This window comes from Leucoraja erinacea, chromosome 1, assembly GCF_028641065.1.
Source record: "Leucoraja erinacea ecotype New England chromosome 1, Leri_hhj_1, whole genome shotgun sequence".
NCBI classification, from domain to species: Eukaryota; Metazoa; Chordata; class Chondrichthyes; order Rajiformes; family Rajidae; genus Leucoraja; species Leucoraja erinaceus.
In genome coordinates this window covers 104,457,597-104,477,239 of record NC_073377.1, presented here as the reverse complement: position 1 = coordinate 104,477,239, position 19,643 = coordinate 104,457,597, and the positions used below count along the sequence as shown (strand labels likewise).

General features: G+C 45.6%; 1 protein-coding gene across 2 annotated transcripts in view; it reads left to right on the top strand.

The window, feature by feature from the left end:
- LOC129700246 (inactive ubiquitin carboxyl-terminal hydrolase 53-like) overlaps positions 1 to 19,643 on the top strand; it is a 107,501-nt gene that overhangs the window by 46,592 nt on the left and 41,266 nt on the right. For both annotated transcript variants that reach the window (XM_055640559.1, XM_055640551.1), the window contains 3 exons: positions 10,175 to 10,321; positions 11,786 to 11,935; positions 14,941 to 15,103. In XM_055640559.1, coding sequence (XP_055496534.1) covers positions 10,175 to 10,321; positions 11,786 to 11,935; positions 14,941 to 15,103 — 460 coding nt within the window. The remainder of the gene's footprint in view (positions 1 to 10,174; positions 10,322 to 11,785; positions 11,936 to 14,940; positions 15,104 to 19,643) is intronic.

The following is a 19,643-nucleotide window of genomic DNA, read 5'->3' as shown; positions in this document are numbered from 1 at the left end:
TTTTTAATCGTGACAAGTCAGCATGGATTTATGAAGGGGAAATCATATATCATGCTTGACTAATCTTCAGGAATTTTTTGAGGATGTGACAAGTAAAATGGATGAAGGGGTGCCAGTGGATGTAGTGTATCTAGACTTTCAGAAAGCCTTTGATAAGGTCCCGCACGGGAGACTAGTGACTAACATTAGAGCATATGGTATTGGGGGTAGGGTATTGACATGGATAGAGAACTGGTTGGCAGACAGGAAGCAATGAGTAGGAAATAACGGGTCCTTTTCAGAATGGCAGGCAGTGATATGGGAAGAAAGCAGGAACGGGGTACTAATTTTGAATAATCAGCCATGATCATATTGAATGGTGGTGCTGGCTCGTAGGGCCAAATGGCCTACTCCAGCACCTATTTTCTATGTTTCTATCTAAGGTCCATGTTTCACATCCATACAGCAAGCTAGAGAGTTCTACAGCTTTGTAGACTTTCAGCTTGATGTTGTGGTGGTTTAACACTTGTGCTTGGAGTCAACCAAGTGCATGACTGGCCTTTCTGATTCTGGTCAATTTTTCCTTGTCCAGCGAACCATCAGAAGACATCATGCTGCCCAAGCACTTGAAAGTGTCAACAGTTTTCAGCTGCATGTTGTCAATGGTGGTGCTGAAGAGCATGGGGCTGGCTGGTGGAGGACTTCTGTCTTACTGAGACTGATATTGAGACCCAACAGCTATGCTGCTACTGCAAATCTTGACACAATAAATTGGAGGTCAGATTCCTTGTGTGCCATGAGGGCAGGGCGCAGCCATCCACAAAGAGCGCATGGTGATGAGGTGTTGAAGAGGTTTTTTTTCTTGCCGTTCTGTCAACATAAATCCAAGAGAGACCCATCAAGTTGGTACATGATGAAGACCCTGCGAGCGAGATCTTGGAAGGCATGACGCAGAAAGCTTCTGAAAAGGAGGTTGCGCAGTACTGGGGCGAGAATGCAGCAATGTTTGATTCCATTGGAGGTATTGAAGGGCACAGAGCGGTCGCCGTTTACCAGTACTTATCCCGTCATGCAATCATGGAAAAAGCTAATGGACTAGGTGAGTTTTCGAGAGCAACCAAGCTTGGCGAGTATGATCCACTGACCCTTGTCAGGTCGATGAGGACAGCGTAGAGGTTCACCTTCTGCTCTATGCAATTTTCCTGAACTTGTCTTACCGTGAAGACAATGTTGACAGTGCTGCGATCAGATCTGAAGCCATATTGTGCCTCTGGCAGGCTTTCTTCTGAGACACTGCTGAGTGATATGACATTGTGGGGATTACTGAGACCTGGCTGCAGGAGGATCGGGCCTGGGAACTTAATATTCAGGGTTATACATCCTATAGAAAGGACAAGCATGTGGGCAGAGGAGGGGGGGTAGCTCTGCTGGTGAGGGATGGAATTCAGTCCCTTGCGAGGGAAGACATAAGGACTGACGAGGTAGAATCACTGTGGATTGAGTTGAGCAATTGTAAAGGCAAGAAGACACTAATTGGTGTTATCTACAGGCCCCCAAATAGTACCCGGGATGTACGGTATATGTTGCAGCAGGAGTTAAAACTGGCATGTAACAAAGGTAATGCCACTGTGGTGATGGGGGATTTCAATAATAACAATAATAATAATAATTTTATTTATAGAGCACTTTAAAAACAAACATAGCTGCAACAAAGTGCTGTACATCACTAATCATTGACAAAAAAGTTAATACACACCAAAAATAACAAAAGAAATAGTAGGAAAAGACATGTAAAATAAAGAAACATCAAAAACACCACAAACAGAAGCAAAGCCTCAGGCATGGTCAAAAGCCAGGGAGTACAAATGCGTTTTAACACTGGATTTGAAGATGGACAGTGAGGGGGCCTGTCTGATGTGCAGCGGCAGGGTGTTCCAGAGTGCCGGAGCAGCAACAGAGAAGGCTCTATCCCCTCTGAGCCTCCGACTAGACCTCGGTACCTCCAGGAGCAGCTGACCAGCTGACCTGTGGGACCGGGCAGGAGTGTATGGGTGGAGCAGCTCAGAGAGGTAAGGCGGGGCGAGCCCATTCAGAGATTTAAAAACAAATAACAGTAACTTAAAATGAACCCGAAAGTGCACCGGGAGCCAGTGTAGGGAGGCCAGAATTGGCGATATGTGCTCCCTCTTTCGAGCCCCTGTTAAAAGGCGAGCAGCAGCATTCTGAACCAACTGGAGATATCACCCTGAAGCCAGTGAAAGAACGAGCAACACCAAAATAGAGCGCGTTACAGTAATCCAGCTAGATGTAATAAAGGCATGGATTACTGTCTCAAAATGCTGCCGCTCGAGAATGGGCTTCACCTTCGCCAGCTTCCTTAGGTGAAAGAAGCTGGACTTAACCACCGCGCAATATTTGGCGATCTAATTTAAGTCACTGTCCATCTAAAACCCAGGTTCACAACTGTTGGCTTCACGTACCTTGACAATGGACCTAGATCAACAAATGGAGGTTCACGGCAGCCATTGGGATCAAATAACATCACCTCTGTCTTATTTTCATTAAATCCAAGCAAGTTTAGGGCCAACCAAGACTTAATGTCATCAAAAAAGTAGACAGAAGCGATTTTTACAGAAAAGGCATCTTCCCCCCTCAGCGGCAAATAAAGCTGGGTATCATCTGCATAACAGTGGAAGGAGATGCCATGCTTTCTAAGGATGGAACCCAGAGGAAGTATGTACAGCGAGAAAAGCAGGGGCCCCAGAATCGAACCCTGTGGAACCCCATATGACAGGGGAGCGGAAGAGGATTCAAACCCAGCAAGGCTAACACACATGGTTCTCTCTGCCAGATAGGACCTGAACCATCCCAGGGCACTGTCGCAGATGCCCACTAACTGCTGTAGCCGAGATAAACAGATATTATGGTCCACCGTATCAAAGGCGGCAGACAAGTCCCTTACGGACAAGAACCACACCATCCCCAGAATCATTAGCCCGGAGGATCACGCCAAAACCCTTAGCAATGCTGACTCGTTGCTGTGCATGGTTTTTAAAATCGCAGACTGGAAGAGCATCCGATTTATCATGCTCCCCCAGGATATCATGCTGACTAGAAACAACTCTCTCCAGGAATTGAGCAGAAATAAAAGGCATTTCGAGATGAGTTAAAAATGGCCAGAACAGATATGCAGGTAGACTGGGAAAATCAGGTTGTTCAGGACCCCAAGAAACAGAGTTCTAACAATGGATTCTTAGAGCAGCTTGTAATGGAGCAAAATCAGAGAAATGGCAATTTTGGATTTAGGGTTGTGACATGAACAGAGAACTGATAAGAGAACTCGAGGTAAAGGAAGCGCTGGGTAGGTAATGATCATAATATGATCAGTTTTAATGGCAATTTGAGAAGGGGAAACAATCGGAAAGTGGCAGTGAATGCAGAATAAACAAAGGGGACTATGAAGGCATGAGAGGGGAGCTGGCCAAGGTAGACTGGGAAGGCCTACTCCAGCAGAATGACGGTGTGGAGCAGCAATGGCAGGAATTTCTGGGCATAATCTGGACCACCATTACAGCAAGAGAGATTTGAATGGCTTTGTAGACTTTCAGCTTGATAATGTGGTATAGGTTAAACCGTGCTTGGAGTCAACCAAGTGCCGGACCTGGCCTTTAAAATTCTGGTCAATTTTTCCTTGTCCAGCGAACCATCAGAAGACATCATACGGGGCTGACCAAAGGACTGGAAAGTGTTCAACAGTTTAAAGCTGATGTTTGTCAAGGAATGCTGGAAGAATGGGGCTGGCTGTAAAGGACTTCTGTAGATACTGGCCAGGGATAAAGAGGACCAAACAGCTATGCTGCTATGTGAAAATCTGGAAAGGGTGAATAAGTATGGATGTCAGAATTCCTTGTGGGCCATGAGTGCAGGGATTGCAACCTTCACTAACAAAGAGGAAACAATCTGGTGATGACTGGAGTGAACAAGAGGACTCTTTTTTTCTTGAGGGATCTGTCAACAAAAAGGAAGAGAGAGACAATCAAGTTGGTACACTGATGAAGACCCTGCGAGCGATGATCAAGAAGGCATTCCGCAGGGAGCTTCTGAGAAGGAGGTTGCGCATATGGGGATGATCATGCAGCAATGTTTGATTCCACCCTCAGGATTGAAGGGCACAGAGCGATCACCCGTTACCAGAAAGGATCCAAGAGATGCAATCATGGGAATTAGCTAATGGACTAGGTGATGTTAAAGATTTTGAGAGCAACCACTGAAAGAAGGCGAGTATGATCCTTTGATAGCTGTCAGGAGGATGTTTAGACCGTATAGGTGGATTTTGAAAGGGCTCTCGTGCAATAATCTTCTGGAATTGTTTTACCGGAAGACAATGTTGACAATTGCTTGGATAAGATCTGAAGCATACGGGTGCCTGACTGATGGTGGCTAAATTCTGAGACACATGGTGAGGTGATATGAGGGTGTTGACGGATACTGAAATTGGTTGGCAGGAGGAGCGGGCCTAGGAAGTGAATATTCAGGGTTTCAGGATGGCAGGCAGTGGACAAGAGTGCCGCAAGGTTTGGTGTTGGGGCCGCAACTAGTTGGTGAGGGATATAATTCAGTGATTTGAAGAGGGAATTAGGAGCAACGCTGAGCGAGGTATGACATCACTGGCTGGGTGGCAGTTGTGAACTGTGAGGCAAGAAGTTAGGAGGTTGCAGGTTATGACCAGGACAGGTTGATTAGTGTGGATGGATGTACGGGATATGTGTTGCAGCAGCGATGAGTTAAAACATATGGCATGTAATCTTGATGCCGGTGATGGGGGCTAGCAGGTGCGGGTGTCAGGTTGGTTCAGGGACCCCAAGAAAGCCGTTCGTAGAATGCCGGCGAGAGATGGATTTTGGCAGCCTCGCTGGAACCCCCCACCTAAAAGGCAATTTTGGACTTAGTGTTGTCCAATGAACCAGATATGAGAGAACTCGAGAGATAAGGAACCGCTGGGAGGTAGTGATCATAATATGATTAGTTCTAATGCTGCCCCCGCTGGCGGAAGGGGGGAGGTACTATAAAATCGGAGTGTGGCCCTGCTCAGTTGAACAAAGGGGAAGTGATGAAGGTCAATGAGAGGGGAGCTGGCCGAATAACACTGACTGGGAACGTTATACCAGCAGGAATCCCGGTGGAGCGGCTGTAAGGCAGGAATTTCTGGGCATTGTCTGGAAGCCGCAGGATCAATTTCATTCACAAAAAGGATCAACAGAAGAAAGATTCTAATGTTCTCTCCACCTTTCATGATCTGCTTAGGAGGCAACCGTGGGCTGACATGAGACGGTAGGGATAGAATAAAACTAAAGCTTAGCTTGTAGGGTCAAAGAGTAGCCGGAAACCAGTAGGATTGGGAAACTTTCCTTTAGAGAAGGAAAACAAACGGGAATTGTTGGGCTGAAAAGATGTTGTATGAATCTGCTTTGCATGGCCAGCAGTTGTAAAGAAGCACTGCGCAGCTTCTTTGTGCTATGCTCTGTAGAGGCTTAAAGCGATCTTTCTTGGTCACATCGGTGAGTCCCTTCAATTAAGGCCTTGCACTGCTCTTCTAAGTGTTTGATGATTTCCTCATTGTTTTCATCAAACCAGTGGTCCGAGCACAGCTTTTTGCTGATTCTGTAACTAGCACTTTAAACTGGTACCACTTCTCATTTGAGTCTCCAGTCAGTGGTCTATGAGCAGCCAGTAACTCATCGACACTGAAAGTAAAATTTTCATTGGCGAGGTCGCTTATTGGGTAGGCTAATGGGACTGAAGGATTTTAAATCTCCTGGGCCTGGTGGTCTGCATCCCAGGGTCCTCAGGGAGGAGGTGAAGCTTTAGAAATAGTTTGACGCATTGGTGATCACTTGCTCCGCGCATGTTCAATATTGATGCAGGATTGGAGGATGAGCTATGTCAAGGTTAGCCACAGTTTGGAAGAAAGGACCCAGAGTCTTTTAACTGTTCGGTAGCCTGAGACTTGTGCTGGTGGGAAAGATTCTGGAGTAAATTACTCAACAGAGGCAGTCCATGCCATTCATTTGGATAGCATGATAAACACCTGGGTCCGTCAACATGGTTGTTGCTGCCAACTCGTGGCTTGACTAATCTTCTGGAACAGAATAGGATGTGTCACAAGAGCAAGCGTTGGATAAGGTCCCGGTCCTGTAGACTGGTTTCCTTGTCTTCGTAGCACATGCTGGTGGGGGTAGGGTGTGACACTGATGACAATTGGTGCATGAGGAGATGAAGCAAAGAGTGAAACTTCATCAGGGTCGTTGACTCCTGCAGAATGGCAGGTAACTGACAGAGGATGGCAAGGTTCTGGTTTGGGGTCCCGCCACTGTTTACCATATCCTATTCTCTGATGGTCATGGAAGAGGGAATCAGAAGCAATGCTAGCAACTGCCCTCTGACTTCCCTGGGTGGCTTCTTCTGGAAGACATGTTAGGAGGCTGCAGAGCAGCAATGTGAAGTGGGCATATGCGCGCAGATGTTCCCTATATTAGCAGGGCAGTCTTTCCGCGATGTCTTGCCGTGTGTCGTCTCGATCCATCAGTGTGCGGACATTCTGTGCGTCCAAAATGAGCTGTTTCCTGTGATTGTCGACCGCACTTGTTAACTGTCAACTGCCTCTCCTTGACATGCCCTTTGTTTGATGAAAACAATGAGGAAATCATCAAACCCTTAGAAGACCAGTTTTTTCGTAGGGAGGCAATGTTCTGGACACCTTTTCTTGTCCCTTCCTTTACTAAAGTGAGCAGTGCAGGTCCCTAAAGAAGTCTGGCTGCGAATTTCAGCTTTCTGGTCCAGGAAGTGCAACTGCAATTGGTCACGTGCAGGTTCAGAACTGAGCTCCAATAGCAAACACTGTCGTTTCGCACATCTACTCCACGGTGAAGGTCCCCTCGATGCGGCTGTAACCTTTTCTACTTTGGGCTGGCTGTTCTCTGTGCCCAACCTGTTTGCCTCGCCAGATTTAACAAGTTGTGTTCACAAAATGATTTTTGCACAAAACTTTTTGTACATGGAAGAGATTAGTGGGAGTGGCTGTTGTACGAGCCAAACCCCACCCTATCGGCCACAGGATCTGGATTTGAGTGGCATGGTTAGCCGTTGTGCTGGAAACTCCTTTGGCTGCAGTGGATGGCCATGTCTTCTTTCGTGCTTTGACATGCCCTTTGCACTCCACAGTGCGCTGCTGAGCTGCCTTCCTGGCCGTTGAACCCCCTAGTGGATATCTTCCGCCCAATCCACCAGAACAGACTTTGCATGCTGGGCTGAACATGTTCCTGCATGTCACCGAGGGTTTGAGTTCCGACGGCCAACCGCATCTGGCTTAGCCCACCAGTTGAAGTGGTTTTCCAGGCTGTGGCTGTTGTCACATGCTAACATAGAAATTAGGTGCAGAAGTAGGCCATTCGGCCCTTCGAGCCTGCAACCGCCATTCAATATGATCATGGCTGATCATCCAACTCAGTATCCCGCACCTGCCTTCTCTCCATCCATACCCTCTGATCCCCTTAGCCACAAGGGCCACATCTAACTCCCTCTTAAATATAGCCAATGAACTGGCCTTGACTACCCTCTGCGGCAGAGAGTTCCAGAGATTCACCACTCTCTGTGTGAAACACAGCTTCCTGGAGCCACAGGTGAGCGCTGGGTTCCAGGTTGGGAGCAAAGGTGGAGAAACTATCCTCCGAGGAGCACAACATGTCTCCCTCCAGTGGTGCCACACCTCCCTGAGCACTCCGATACACCCTATTACTTAATAAACTAAATGGTTTCCTAGTTATCACCACACCTGCAAAATGTTGGAGGAGAATGCACTCATTCTCCTTGTTTCCAGGCTTTCAGGCTAGATGGACAATGAGGTCCAACTCCTTAGTACATGTTAAGTATGGGGAAACATGGTATTGCAGATGCTGGTTTATGGGGGGGGGGGGGGGGGGGGGGAAAGGCAAAGTGCTGGAGTAACTCAGCGGGTCAAGCAGCATCTCTGGAGAGGAGAACATGGATAGGCAATGTTTTTGGTTGGGTTCTTTCAGACTGATTGTGCAGGGGGAGCTGAAATGTGGTGAAAGTTGGAATAGAGGAAGGGCACGACAAAGCCTGGCAAGTGATATGTGATACAGGTGAGGGAGGTTTTACTAGGTCAGATGGTTGGACAATGCCAGAGATGAAAAGATGAAAGGTGTGAGACGAGGATTAAAGAATTGTGAAGCCAGAGGAAGCAATAGACAATAGGTGCAGGAGTAGGCCATTCGGCCCTTTGAGCCAGCACCGCCATTCAATATGATCATGGCCGATTATCCACAATCAGTACCTCGTTCCTGCCTTCTCGCCATATCCCCTGACTCCGCTATCTTTAAGGTTGTAGGTTGGTTATCTAAAATTGGAGAATTTGGTGTTCATACTATTGGGTTGCAAGCTTCCCAAGCGGAGTCGTTTGGGTCAGTTCCTCCAATTTGCGTGCGGCCTCACTCTGGCAATGGACGAGGCCCAGGGCAGAAAGATCAGTATGGAAATGGGAAGACTTAAAATGGTCAGCAACAGGAAGATCGAGTATGCCTTTGCAGACCGAGAACCAGTGTTCAGCAAAACAGTTGCTATGTCTATGCTTGGTCTTGCCGATGTAAAGGAAGCAACATCGGGAGCACCCGGATGCAGTAGATGAGTTTAGTGGAGGTGCACGTGAACCTTTGTCTCACCTGGAATGGTTGCTTAGTTCTCTGGATGGATGAGAGGTAGGAGGTATAGGGCTGGTTGTCGCGTCTCTTGCGGTTGCAGGGGAAAGTACTCGGGAGGGATGTTTTGGGTGGAAAGGGATGAGTGAACAGTGGAAGGCAGAAAGGGGTGGGGATGGAACGATATGACTAGTGGTGGGATCACGTTGAAGGTGGTGTAATGTCGGAGAATGGCATGTTACTAAGTATGGTGATTTGGATTTGCTTTAACTGTCATGTGGGGCATCCTGTAGTAGTCCTCATCTAAGTGATTTGGAGGAAAATCTGTCTGAGACTACACAAGGTGGTTGACAACCCTTCCTTACCCAGCTGAGATATGTACGTTATCCTCTCAGAGGTGATGCCTAAAGGAGGTAGGTGCAGTGAATGACACATCATCCCATCCCCCCCTCCCCCGTTGTTTTTGTCTTAAGGGTATGGAGTGGCAGAGATGGCTGGCCTGTTTTTCTTTAGCTGTCATTCAGGAGTGATACAGAAATACAGCATGATTTTTGAGATGATGAGAGAACACAAATAATGTACTGAGGCAGAAATCTAGTCAATTGAACTGATGCTCTGATCTGAAGCACCTATTTTGCGTATGAACACTATGATGATGCCACTCACTGTATTTGGCTCCCACAAAAATTATTGGCTCCATGGACACCAAGGTTGTGATGACAGCACATGGTATTCTATCCTAAAAGTACACTGTCAGGGGATGATTTCTGAAAAAAGATGAAAATTGTTTCTCTATTCCATTGTGATTCTAATCGTATTACACGAATAGTCTACAGTACTCCCCCTTGCTTTTAAAGCATATCATTGTACTGCAACTTTTATAAAAAATTTTCTTGAGGCAAGATATGATAGGAAGGTGATGCAGATACATAATGGAACGTTTGTAAGAAATGAAATTTGCTAAGTAACATGGAACTGTAGTATTATAGAAGTATATGGTTTTTATGTATGAAGCTGATTTTCTGTTGATAGTTAACTCCTATATTCTGCTGGTGAAGTTCACCAAACCTGTTCAGATCCCAAGGGCTATTCTTTCTCAAAAGGACACAAAGTGCTGGAGTAACTCAGCAGGCCAGGCAGCATATCTGGAGAACATGCACAGGTGACATTTTAGGTCGAGACCCGTCAGAAAGCTTCTGAAGAAGGTTCTCAACCCGAAACGACACCTATCCATTTTCTCCGAAGATGCTGCCTGACCTGCTGTGCCCTTTTGTGTTTAACCAGCATCTGCAGTTCCTCCTTCATTTTGGTTATTTTTTTTCTTCATTTGTCCAAAAATTGTTAGATTGTTCTAAATATGTTTTGGGAATATTTTTTTTTGTACGTGTTCAGTCGTGGCTAAAGTATTTTGAGTTTTGTCATTGTTTTGCATTGGTTGTGTTGATATGTTTTAAGTTCTTTGATATTGTTTTTGCTTTCAGAGTAATTGTGGACAGAAGATAAAGATCAGACGTGTGTTAATGAATTGCCCAGAGATAGTCACCATTGGTTTGGTCTGGGACTCTGAGAATTCAGATCTCACATTGGATGTTATCAGATATTTGGCATCACAGCTCTACCTCCCCGGAGTGAGTCAGAAGAAAGTTATTTAAATTTAATAGTAAAAATAAAATTCAGTATGTATTTGTGCAGTGGAATCCTATCCTTACACTGATTTAAAGTCTTAAAGTAGAAAGATAAATTTGGTAGCTTTTACTTTTATTGTCAGTGTTCAGGATGGGCCATTTAACAGGTGTTTGATACATCCATTCAAATTGTACAAACTAGCTGAAATTGAATATCCTTGTAAACTCTTAATAGTTTCATCACAGCTTGAAACGTCACCTGTTCTTTTACTCGAGATGCTGTCTGACCTACTGAGTTACTCCAAGGTAGACAAAAATGCTGGAGAAACGTCACTTATTCCTTCGCTCCATAGAGGGCAAGGCAGCATCTATGGAGCGAAGGAATAGGTGGTGTTTCGGGTCGAGGCCCTCCTTCAGACTTCAATACTTTTTGTCTATCTTTGGTATAAACCAGCATCTGCATTTCTTTGTTTCTATCTTCTCTTGATTCTATCTTCTCTTGATACATTTTACAGCAGTTTCTGACCTTTGCAAAGGGTTTTGCTAAAGACATACGGGGTGTCAAAATATAGTCGTCTACGCTTTAGCAAATCAAACAACTTCCAAGCCAACACCCACCTATCATAGGAGTGCCGTTCACTGCTGCTTCCCAAACCTCCAGACTTCAGCAGAAGCCAGCCACTTTACTCCTCGGTCACAATTAACTTGTGTGGTTACAACAGCAAACATAGGCACCGTTTACGTTACCGGGGTGGAGAGTGTTATGTTCCCTGAGGACCATCAGAGATGCTGCCTCACCCACTGAGTTACTTCAGCATTTTGTGTCTTCCCTGAGAACCATCTGTATCGTGATCTTCCACAGTGCATAGCCAAATCATCAACAATGCATATGTTTAAAAAATATGTTTTTAAAAAAAGTTGACACATTCTGTAACGGCATATTTTAATTCCATATCTCAAGATTTATTTTGATAATTTGTGAATTCCGTAAGGTTGCCAGAACTGTTGTAACAAGGCGTCACCTGTACATTAACTTATTTTTGCATCGTTTTTATCATTCATTATTTTGCATATCTTGATATAATTTGACCTGTAATCTAGAACTGGAAAGAAATGTCATGACATAGAAGTTTCCAGGCATATTTAAATGTCAACCTCAGTTGCATTCGATTCCAGTTAAAACAAGGGCCTTTACTAGATTGCCTTTTTGTGTGTTAATATGTATAGGGATTGCCATTATAACATACTTTATTGTTGGACGAAAGCAACTATTTAAGTAGTACATAGCCCGATCGTAAGCATGCTCCTGTAATTCTCTTCAAGTGAATTTAATTTATACCCAGAAGGAAGTAGCTTCATTCTAACAAGGATACCAGAAACATCAATCTCCACTTTTAAAATTCAATTAGAAATTTGAGAAGTGTGAAGACACATAGGCTCATTGATAATGCTGTATGTTTTTTGAAGCTTTATTTCAGAGCAACTGATGAACGGGCTAAAAGAAGTGAATTAGTCCTGGTTGGGATGGTATGCTACTCCAACAGACACTACTGTACATTTGCCTTTCATACCAAAAGCGCTAAGTGGATTTTCTTTGATGATGCCAATGTTAAAGAGGTGAGCTAGATTTAAATCAGCAAGTATGCTTTACTTTGGTCCCTCTCTACCGACCTCCCTCTCTCTACCCCCCTCCCTCCTTCTCTCTACCCCCCCCCCCCCCACTCTATCCCACTCTACCCCTCTCCCACTCTACCCCTCTGACCCCTCTACCCCTCTCCCACTCTAGACCCCTCTCCCACTCTACCCCTCTCCCACTCTCCCCCCCTCCCCACTCTACCCCCCTCCCTCTCACTCTACCCCCCTCCCTCTCTACTCCCCCCCCCTCCCTCCCACTCTACCCCCCCCGCCTCCCACTCTACCTCCCTCCCTCCCTCTCTACCCCCTCCCTCCCACTCTACCCCGCCTCCCTCTCTACCCCCCTCCCTCCCTCTCTACCCCCCTCCCTCCCTCTCTACCCCCCTCTCCTCCCCTCTACCCCTCCCTCCCTCTCTACCCCCCCTCCCTCCCTCTCTATAACCCCCCCTCTCTACCCCCTCCCTCTCTACCCCCCCCCTCCCTCCCTACCCCCCCCTCTCCCCCCCCTCTCCCTCCCCCCCTACCCCTCCCTCTCTCTACCCCCCTCCCTCCCTCTCTCTTACCCCTCTCCCTCCCCCCTCCCTCCCTCTCTTACCCCCTCCCCCCACTCTACCCCCCCCCCCTCACTCCGGGCCCCCCCTCTTACACCGGGCCCCCCTCCCGTTCTCCGGGCCCCCCCCCCCCCTCGTTCTCCGGGTCTCCCCCCCCCCTCGTTCTCCGGCCCCCCCCCCTCGTTCTCCCCCCCCCCCCCCCCCCCCCTCCCTCTCTCCGGCCCCCCCCCCCCCTCTCTGCCCCCCCCCCTCTGTTGCCCCCCCCTCCCCCTCCCGTTCTGCCTCCCTCCCCCTCTCCCCCCCTCCTTCTCAAGGGGGTGGTGAGTATTAGGACCTATGGGTGAGTGGTGGAGTATTGCGTTCTGGGACCAACCCTCCCCTATGATGCTGCGTGCCCCCCTACCTCTCAGTATCTACCCCCTCTACCCTCCCTCTCTTACTGCGCCTGTGCAGTTGGGGGCTATGCGTGAGTGGATAGGGCGGGGGATGGGGGAAAAGGAGTAAATGAATAATATTAATATAATATCAAGGAGGGTGGTTAGTGTGTGTGTGTGTGACGCCTCATTCCGCTCCTCCCCGCAACCGCCCGTTGAGGGAACAGGACCCAACAGGTTCCACTTGGTCTACTTAATTTTAAAGTTTTAAACGTTGTTCACAAATTATCAAGTATAAAATAAAAACAAATGGTGGAAATGCTCAGCAGGTCAAATAACATCTATGGAGAGAAGAAACTTTTCATTTCAGGTGGATGAATTTTCATCAGAATCATTCGTTGTTATATAGTATGTTCAGTGAGTGTGTCTGCTTAAAATGGGCATTCAGCTCTCGCATACTTATACTGAGTTTGTTTCTCCCCCTTCCTGCCCCACCAATATGCCCAATGCAGTGGCTTACTGTTTGTGACCTGTGCTAATAATCCTTAGCAAAGATCCTATAGCAAAGCAAGATAGATTACTCTCACGCAAACGTGAGGTACGCTCATGGGCGGATTCATGGGTGATTATAGGACACATTTTAGCAACCTGACTCCGCCATCTTGTTCAGCCATCTTGCTCCGCTTTCTTGCTCCCGCCTTCTTGCTTCCGGCCAAAGATTGGATCCGCAGCGAGGAGAAGGAGTGCGGGGCCCGGGGCAGCGGGGAGAGGGAGTGTGGGGCCCGGGGCAGCGGGGAGAGAGAGTGTGGGGCCCGGGGCAGCGGGGAGAGAGAGTGCAGGGCAGCGAGGAGAAGGGAGTGCGGGGTCTGGGGCAGCGGGGAGAGAGAGTGCGGGGCCCGGGGCAGCGGGGAGAGAGAGTGCGGAGCAGCGGGGAGAGAGAGTGCGGGGCAGCGGGGTGAAGGAGTGCGGGGTCCGGGGCAGCGGGAGAGAGAGAGTGCGGGGTGAAGGAGTCCGGGGCAGCGGGGAGAGAGAGTGCGGGGCCCGGGGCGGCGAGGAGAGGGGCATAGGAGGGGGAACATTGTAGTAAGGGGGCAGGCGAGAGTGCCGGGGGGGGATAAGGCCTAGTGTGTGTGAAGTTGCAGGGAGTTTTACAATGTTTCTTATTTACAATGTTATTTAATGTCCCTTGTCTAGTCTGAAATAAAGTTCATTATTGGATTAGAAGAAATATAATTGTGTGTGTTATATACATTTATATAATGTTCATGTATGTGTTTATAAACATTTTATTCTTTAACAAGAATCAACAGAATTATGAACTAACAGAATTATGAATCTAACCCTATATCACGCACAAAAAGTCCCCCCCTGTCAATCACCCTGCGAGTCGGGTCGGTTCCGGTTACTACAAAATCAACTCAAACACTGCTTGTGAGCCATTTAAAAAGAAATGATTTAAAAAAACATTAAAAAAGACAATTACCGGAATCGAATTTTATTCTTGTCAAGAAGTTTGAATTGACAGATTTATGAATCTGACCCACACAAACTGTTGCCCCGTAACATTGATTACAATGCGAGTCGGGTCGGGTCAGGTAGGCTCAGGTTGCTAAAATGGGCGTGGAAAAATGCCCATGATCCCCTCCATAGCGTACTACACGTCAGTCCATTGCGTTTAGCAGGAGTAGTCTATCTTGCTTTGCTATAGGATCTTTGATCCTTAGTGTTTTAAAAAGAGCAACACATGACTAATTGTGTATTTTTTTCAAACTTCAAGCACGCTAACCTGTCTAACCTATATAGTGTGCCACAGAATTATTGTAGGAATAGGATTTAAATGTTTTTAATCTATTAATGCAACGATTATATGCAGGGTACAAAAATCTTAGATGTACACAGGAATTAATAAATAATAACGTTATATTAATGAATATAATAATGGGGGAAAACAACTGTCTTTGTTTTCATACTAATAACGTCTACTTAAAGGCAATATTCTATGTATTGTCCATTTTGTAAACCATCCAGTTACGTGACTATTGAACTTAAAATATATTGGCAGGTTGGATCAAAGTGGAAAGATGTGGTCTCCAAGTGTATTCGAGGTCATTTCCAGCCTTTGCTGCTGTTTTATGCTAATCCATGCGGCACGCCAGTCAGCACGGAAGATGCGCCTAGACAAGTGTTTCAACCTGTTCATTGTAAAATGGATGGAGAGGATTCTGGTGAGTTTGACAGTTCCAAATAAAGACCTTAGGTTTGAGTATGTGGTAGATGTCAATCATTCTAGCAGGACTATATTCAATTATCAGAGTTTGTCATTGTTGCAACTAAATCTATACCTGTTTTCATGATTCAACTGTCTTTTTAAGTTGACATGCAGGGTCTTGCAGGACACATCAACTGTCCATTTTCTACAAATGCTGGTATATTACTGTGTATTAGCTTGACTCTCTGGTAGCACTTGCTTCTGAGTTGAGGGATCGTTGATCCACTTCGAAATCACAAGCACCCCTGAATTCACTGTGAACTGATTGATCTTTCTATACTTGGGACTTTTAAAGTCACCTGGGATCTGAGACTTTTCTTTTAGTCCTTTTAGTATAGGAACTGTGAAAAGAAAGCTTGTATGGTTATTGTTCTTGCAAGTTGTTGCTTTGTGGATCAAAATATTGAGCATTTCTAATCAGATTTCATAGAACAACATCTATGCATTAACTAGACGGTTGTAGTTGCTGTAACCTAGCTATGTATTAATACTCAATTATTACTCGTTAATACTCAATAATCAAGTGGAACAGCTGAAATTGAATCTGAACTTGTTACAGTCTGGGATGTTTGGTGTTTATTGTTCTGTGCATTGTCAACTTCCAAACGTTTAGTTAGAATTGAACAAAGGGAGAAAAAACAGAAATACCAAGTCTACTCAGCCGGTTACTCAGCACCCGTGAGAAGAGAAATCTGGTTAATTTGTAGCTATTATTTGAGAAAAGTGTGAAATGGTATTATTTCTTTCCGCAATTGTTGCATGATCAGCTGGACATTTCCACTTGCATGTGTTTGGCCCATATCCCTCTCCTGTCGATCTACCTGTCTAAATGTTTCTTAAATGTTGTGATAGTACCTTGCTCAACTACCTCCTCCAGCAGCAGGTTCCATATACCCACAACCCTTTGTGTAAATGAAAAATAAATGCTACCCCTTGGGTTTCTATTAAATCTTCTCTTTCCAAGAATTCCAAGAGAGAAAAAAGTGGTGATATACCTGCCTCTAATCCCTCCCCACCCACCTCACCCAACCCATAATTAGATTTAAATCCAAAGTCGTGTTGTGCCATACTATCCTTGTAATAAATCAATGAATGGAGTCCATGTCTTGGAACAATGATCTGGTTTTTCTGCCAAGACAAGTCTAATATTTTCAAGATGTAGCGTCTCGGACATGTTTATAATCCACATCTTAAGAGTAGGGACTGATGTATGTTTCCAAAATGTAAGTATTAGTTTTTTCGCCGTTCTCAGGCCATAATGAAGGAAACATCTTTGAAATAGTGATAGCTCAGAACAGGCTTCTGAAGTCCCTAGATTGATCAGTTCCGTGTGGGGGTCCAATTTTATCTTCAGTGTTTTTGAAATGTTTTCATAAATTCCTCTCCAGAAGTTATGTAACTTTATACAAGAGACAAAGGAATGGGTTATAGTTGCTTCCTGAAGAAGACATTTATAGCAAATAGGAGATGCATTTGGAAAGATCTTATTCAGTTTAGACTTTGAATAATAGAGTCTGTGCAGTATTTTAAATTGAATTAACGAATGTCTAACGTTGATCGAACAGTTGTGTATATATAGGTTTTCCTCCCATCTGTCTTTTGATTTTTTTGGCCAAGCTCATCTTCCCAAGCTCTTCTAATTACTTCTTGGGTATATGATTTCAGATAGTCTCGAATTTGAAGGTATCTTAAATATTGACTACCTTTCAGATGATATTTCGACTAATTCTTGAAATGAGAGAAGAGTTCCCATCTCATAAAGATCTCCGAGTTTTTAATTCCTAATCTTTCCCAATGTGTGAACGGTTTGTCTAAAATAGACGGCTTGAACGAAGGGTTGTTGGCAATTGGTGAGAGAAGAGATAAATTTCTAAGTTTAAGGGTTGACCACTTGTTTCCAGATTCGTAGGGTACTGTGGATAATCGGATTTTTCTCATATAATGTTTTCTTCAAATTTACTGGAGAGAGAAGAATCGCGCCTATATTAAAAGGCGAACAATCCTCTCTCTCCATTATTAACCATTTTACCTGTTGGCATGTGTTGTCCATCCAATAGATTACGTTTTTAATATTCGTTACCCAATAATAGTATAATAAAATTGGGGAGAGCCAGTCCACCAATTTCTTTGGGTTTACATATATGTCGTTTATGGATTCTATGTGTTTTATAATCCCAAATAAAGTTTGTGATCAGAGAGTCAAGTTTTTGTTTTTTTTTTTAATTTTAGGAAGATAAATCGGTATTGATTGAAATAAGTACAGGATTTGTGGGAGTAAGATCATCTTTATGGCATTTATTCTGCCTATGAGAGACATCGGAAGCGTTTTCCAAAATTGAGTAAGGGCATTTAGTTTGGTAATTAAAGGAGGATAGTTTGCTTGAAATAGAGAAGTGTATTTTCTAGTTACGTGAACTCCAAGATATTTTAATTTTTCCGTAATAATTTTGAAAGGGAATTTTAGGAGGTGTGTCGGCTCTTGAGATTTTATTGACATAATTTCACTTTTGTTCCAATTTATCATACCTCCTGAAAAGGAACTGAATTCCTCTATAAGATTTAGTATACTTGGAATGCTAACTTGGGAATTGGTGGTATAGAGTAATACATCTTCTGCATATAATGATATTTTATTATTGGAATATTTAGTGTTATAGCCGTGAATATTTGGATGTACTCTTATACTTTCCGCTAAAGGTTCAATCGCGAGGTCAAATAACGGGTGATAATGCACATCCTGGTCTATTGCCCCTGTATAGCTGAAATTTAGGTGAGAATGCACGATTAGTCGGTATTCTGGCAGTCGGCTTGTCATATAGCAATTTTATCCATGAAATAAAATGTTCTCCCAAACTGGAATTTTTGCAATGCTGTAAAAAGATATTTCCATTCTACTTGGTCAAATGCTTTTTCTGCATCTAGTGAAATAATTGATAAGTATTTTATCGTTCTATGTGAGTACATTATATTAAACGGGCGTCTCAAATTGTTAAACGAGTGTCTCTTGGGTATAAACCCAGTTTGATCAGAATGTATTTATTTATCAACGTATTTACTTGATCTTCTTGCCAGGATTTTAGCTAATATTTTCAGATCTGTATTTAACAGGGCAATTGCTCTGTATGATCCTGGGTCTTAGATTAGATTAGATTAGATTCGTTTATTGTCATTCAGACCTTTCGGTCTGAACGAAATTCTGTTTCCCTGCAGTCATACATATAATTAAAAAAATGACAAAAACACACAATCAACACAAATTTAACATCCACCACAGTGAGTTCACCAAACACCTCCTCACTGTGGTGGAAGGCAAAATCTTAAAGTCTCTGGCTCTTCCCTCTTTGTTCTCCCTCTGCGCCGAGGCGACGGTTCAAACTCCGCGGGTGGTCGCTGCCTCGCCACAGCTCAGAGGCCGAGTCAGGTCTCCGCTGCCGCCGCCTCCGCCACAGCCTCGGGGCCGAGTCAGGTCGCCGCTGCTGCCGCCGCTACTGCCGCCGCTGCTGCCTCGGTGCCGAGCCAGGTCTCCGCCGCTGCTGCCGCCGCCGTCGCCACAGCCTCGATGCCGAGTCCGGTCTCCGCCGCTGCTGCCGCCGCTACAGCTCCGTTGCCGCCAGCTCCGCCATTAGGCCTCGGCGCAGACGGAGACGGGGGATACGACCGAAGAAAAAGTCGCATCCCCCGAAGGAAGAGGCCAAAGCATGTTTCTCCCACCCCACCCACATACATACACAACTTAATAAAACAAAATTAACTAAAACATGGCAAAGAACAAAACGAAAGAAAAAAAAAAAACAGACGGACTGCAGGTGGGCCGCAGCTGTCTCTCTCTCACACTCTCTCTTTCTCTCTGTCTCTCTCTCACACTCTCTCTCTCACTCTCTCTCTCTCTCTCTCTCTCCCTCTCTCTCTCTCTCTCTCTCTCTCTTCTCTCTCTCTCTCTCTCTCTCTCCTCCCCTCTCTCTCTCCACCTCTCTCCCTCTCTCTCTCTCCCCCTCTCTCCCCCTCTCCCTCTCTCTCCCTCTCTCTCGCCTCTCTCTCTCTCTCTCTCTCCTTCTCCCTCTCCTCTCTCTCGCTCTCTCCCTCCTCTCTCTCGCCTCTCTCTCTCCTCTCTCCCTCCACCCTCTCTATCTATTCTCCCTCTCTACTCCCCTGTCTCTCTCTCTCCCCTTTCTCTCTCTCTCTCTCTCTCCTCTCCCTCTCCTCTCTCTCCTCTCTTCCCCCCTCTCTCTCTCCCTCTCTCCTCTCTCGCTCCCTCTCCTCTCTCTCTCTATCTCTCTCGCACCCTCTCGCCCTCTCTATATCGCCTCTCTCCCTCTCTCTCTCCTCTCTCTCTCTCTCGCTCTCTCTATCTCCTCTCTCTCTCCTCCCTCCCCTCTCTCTCTCTCCCTCTCTCTCTGTCCCTCTCTCTCCCCCTCTCCCTCTCTCTCTCTCTCTCTCTCTCTCTCTCTCTCTCCCCCTCCTCTCTCTCCCCTCTCTCTCTCTCTCTCTCGCCCCCT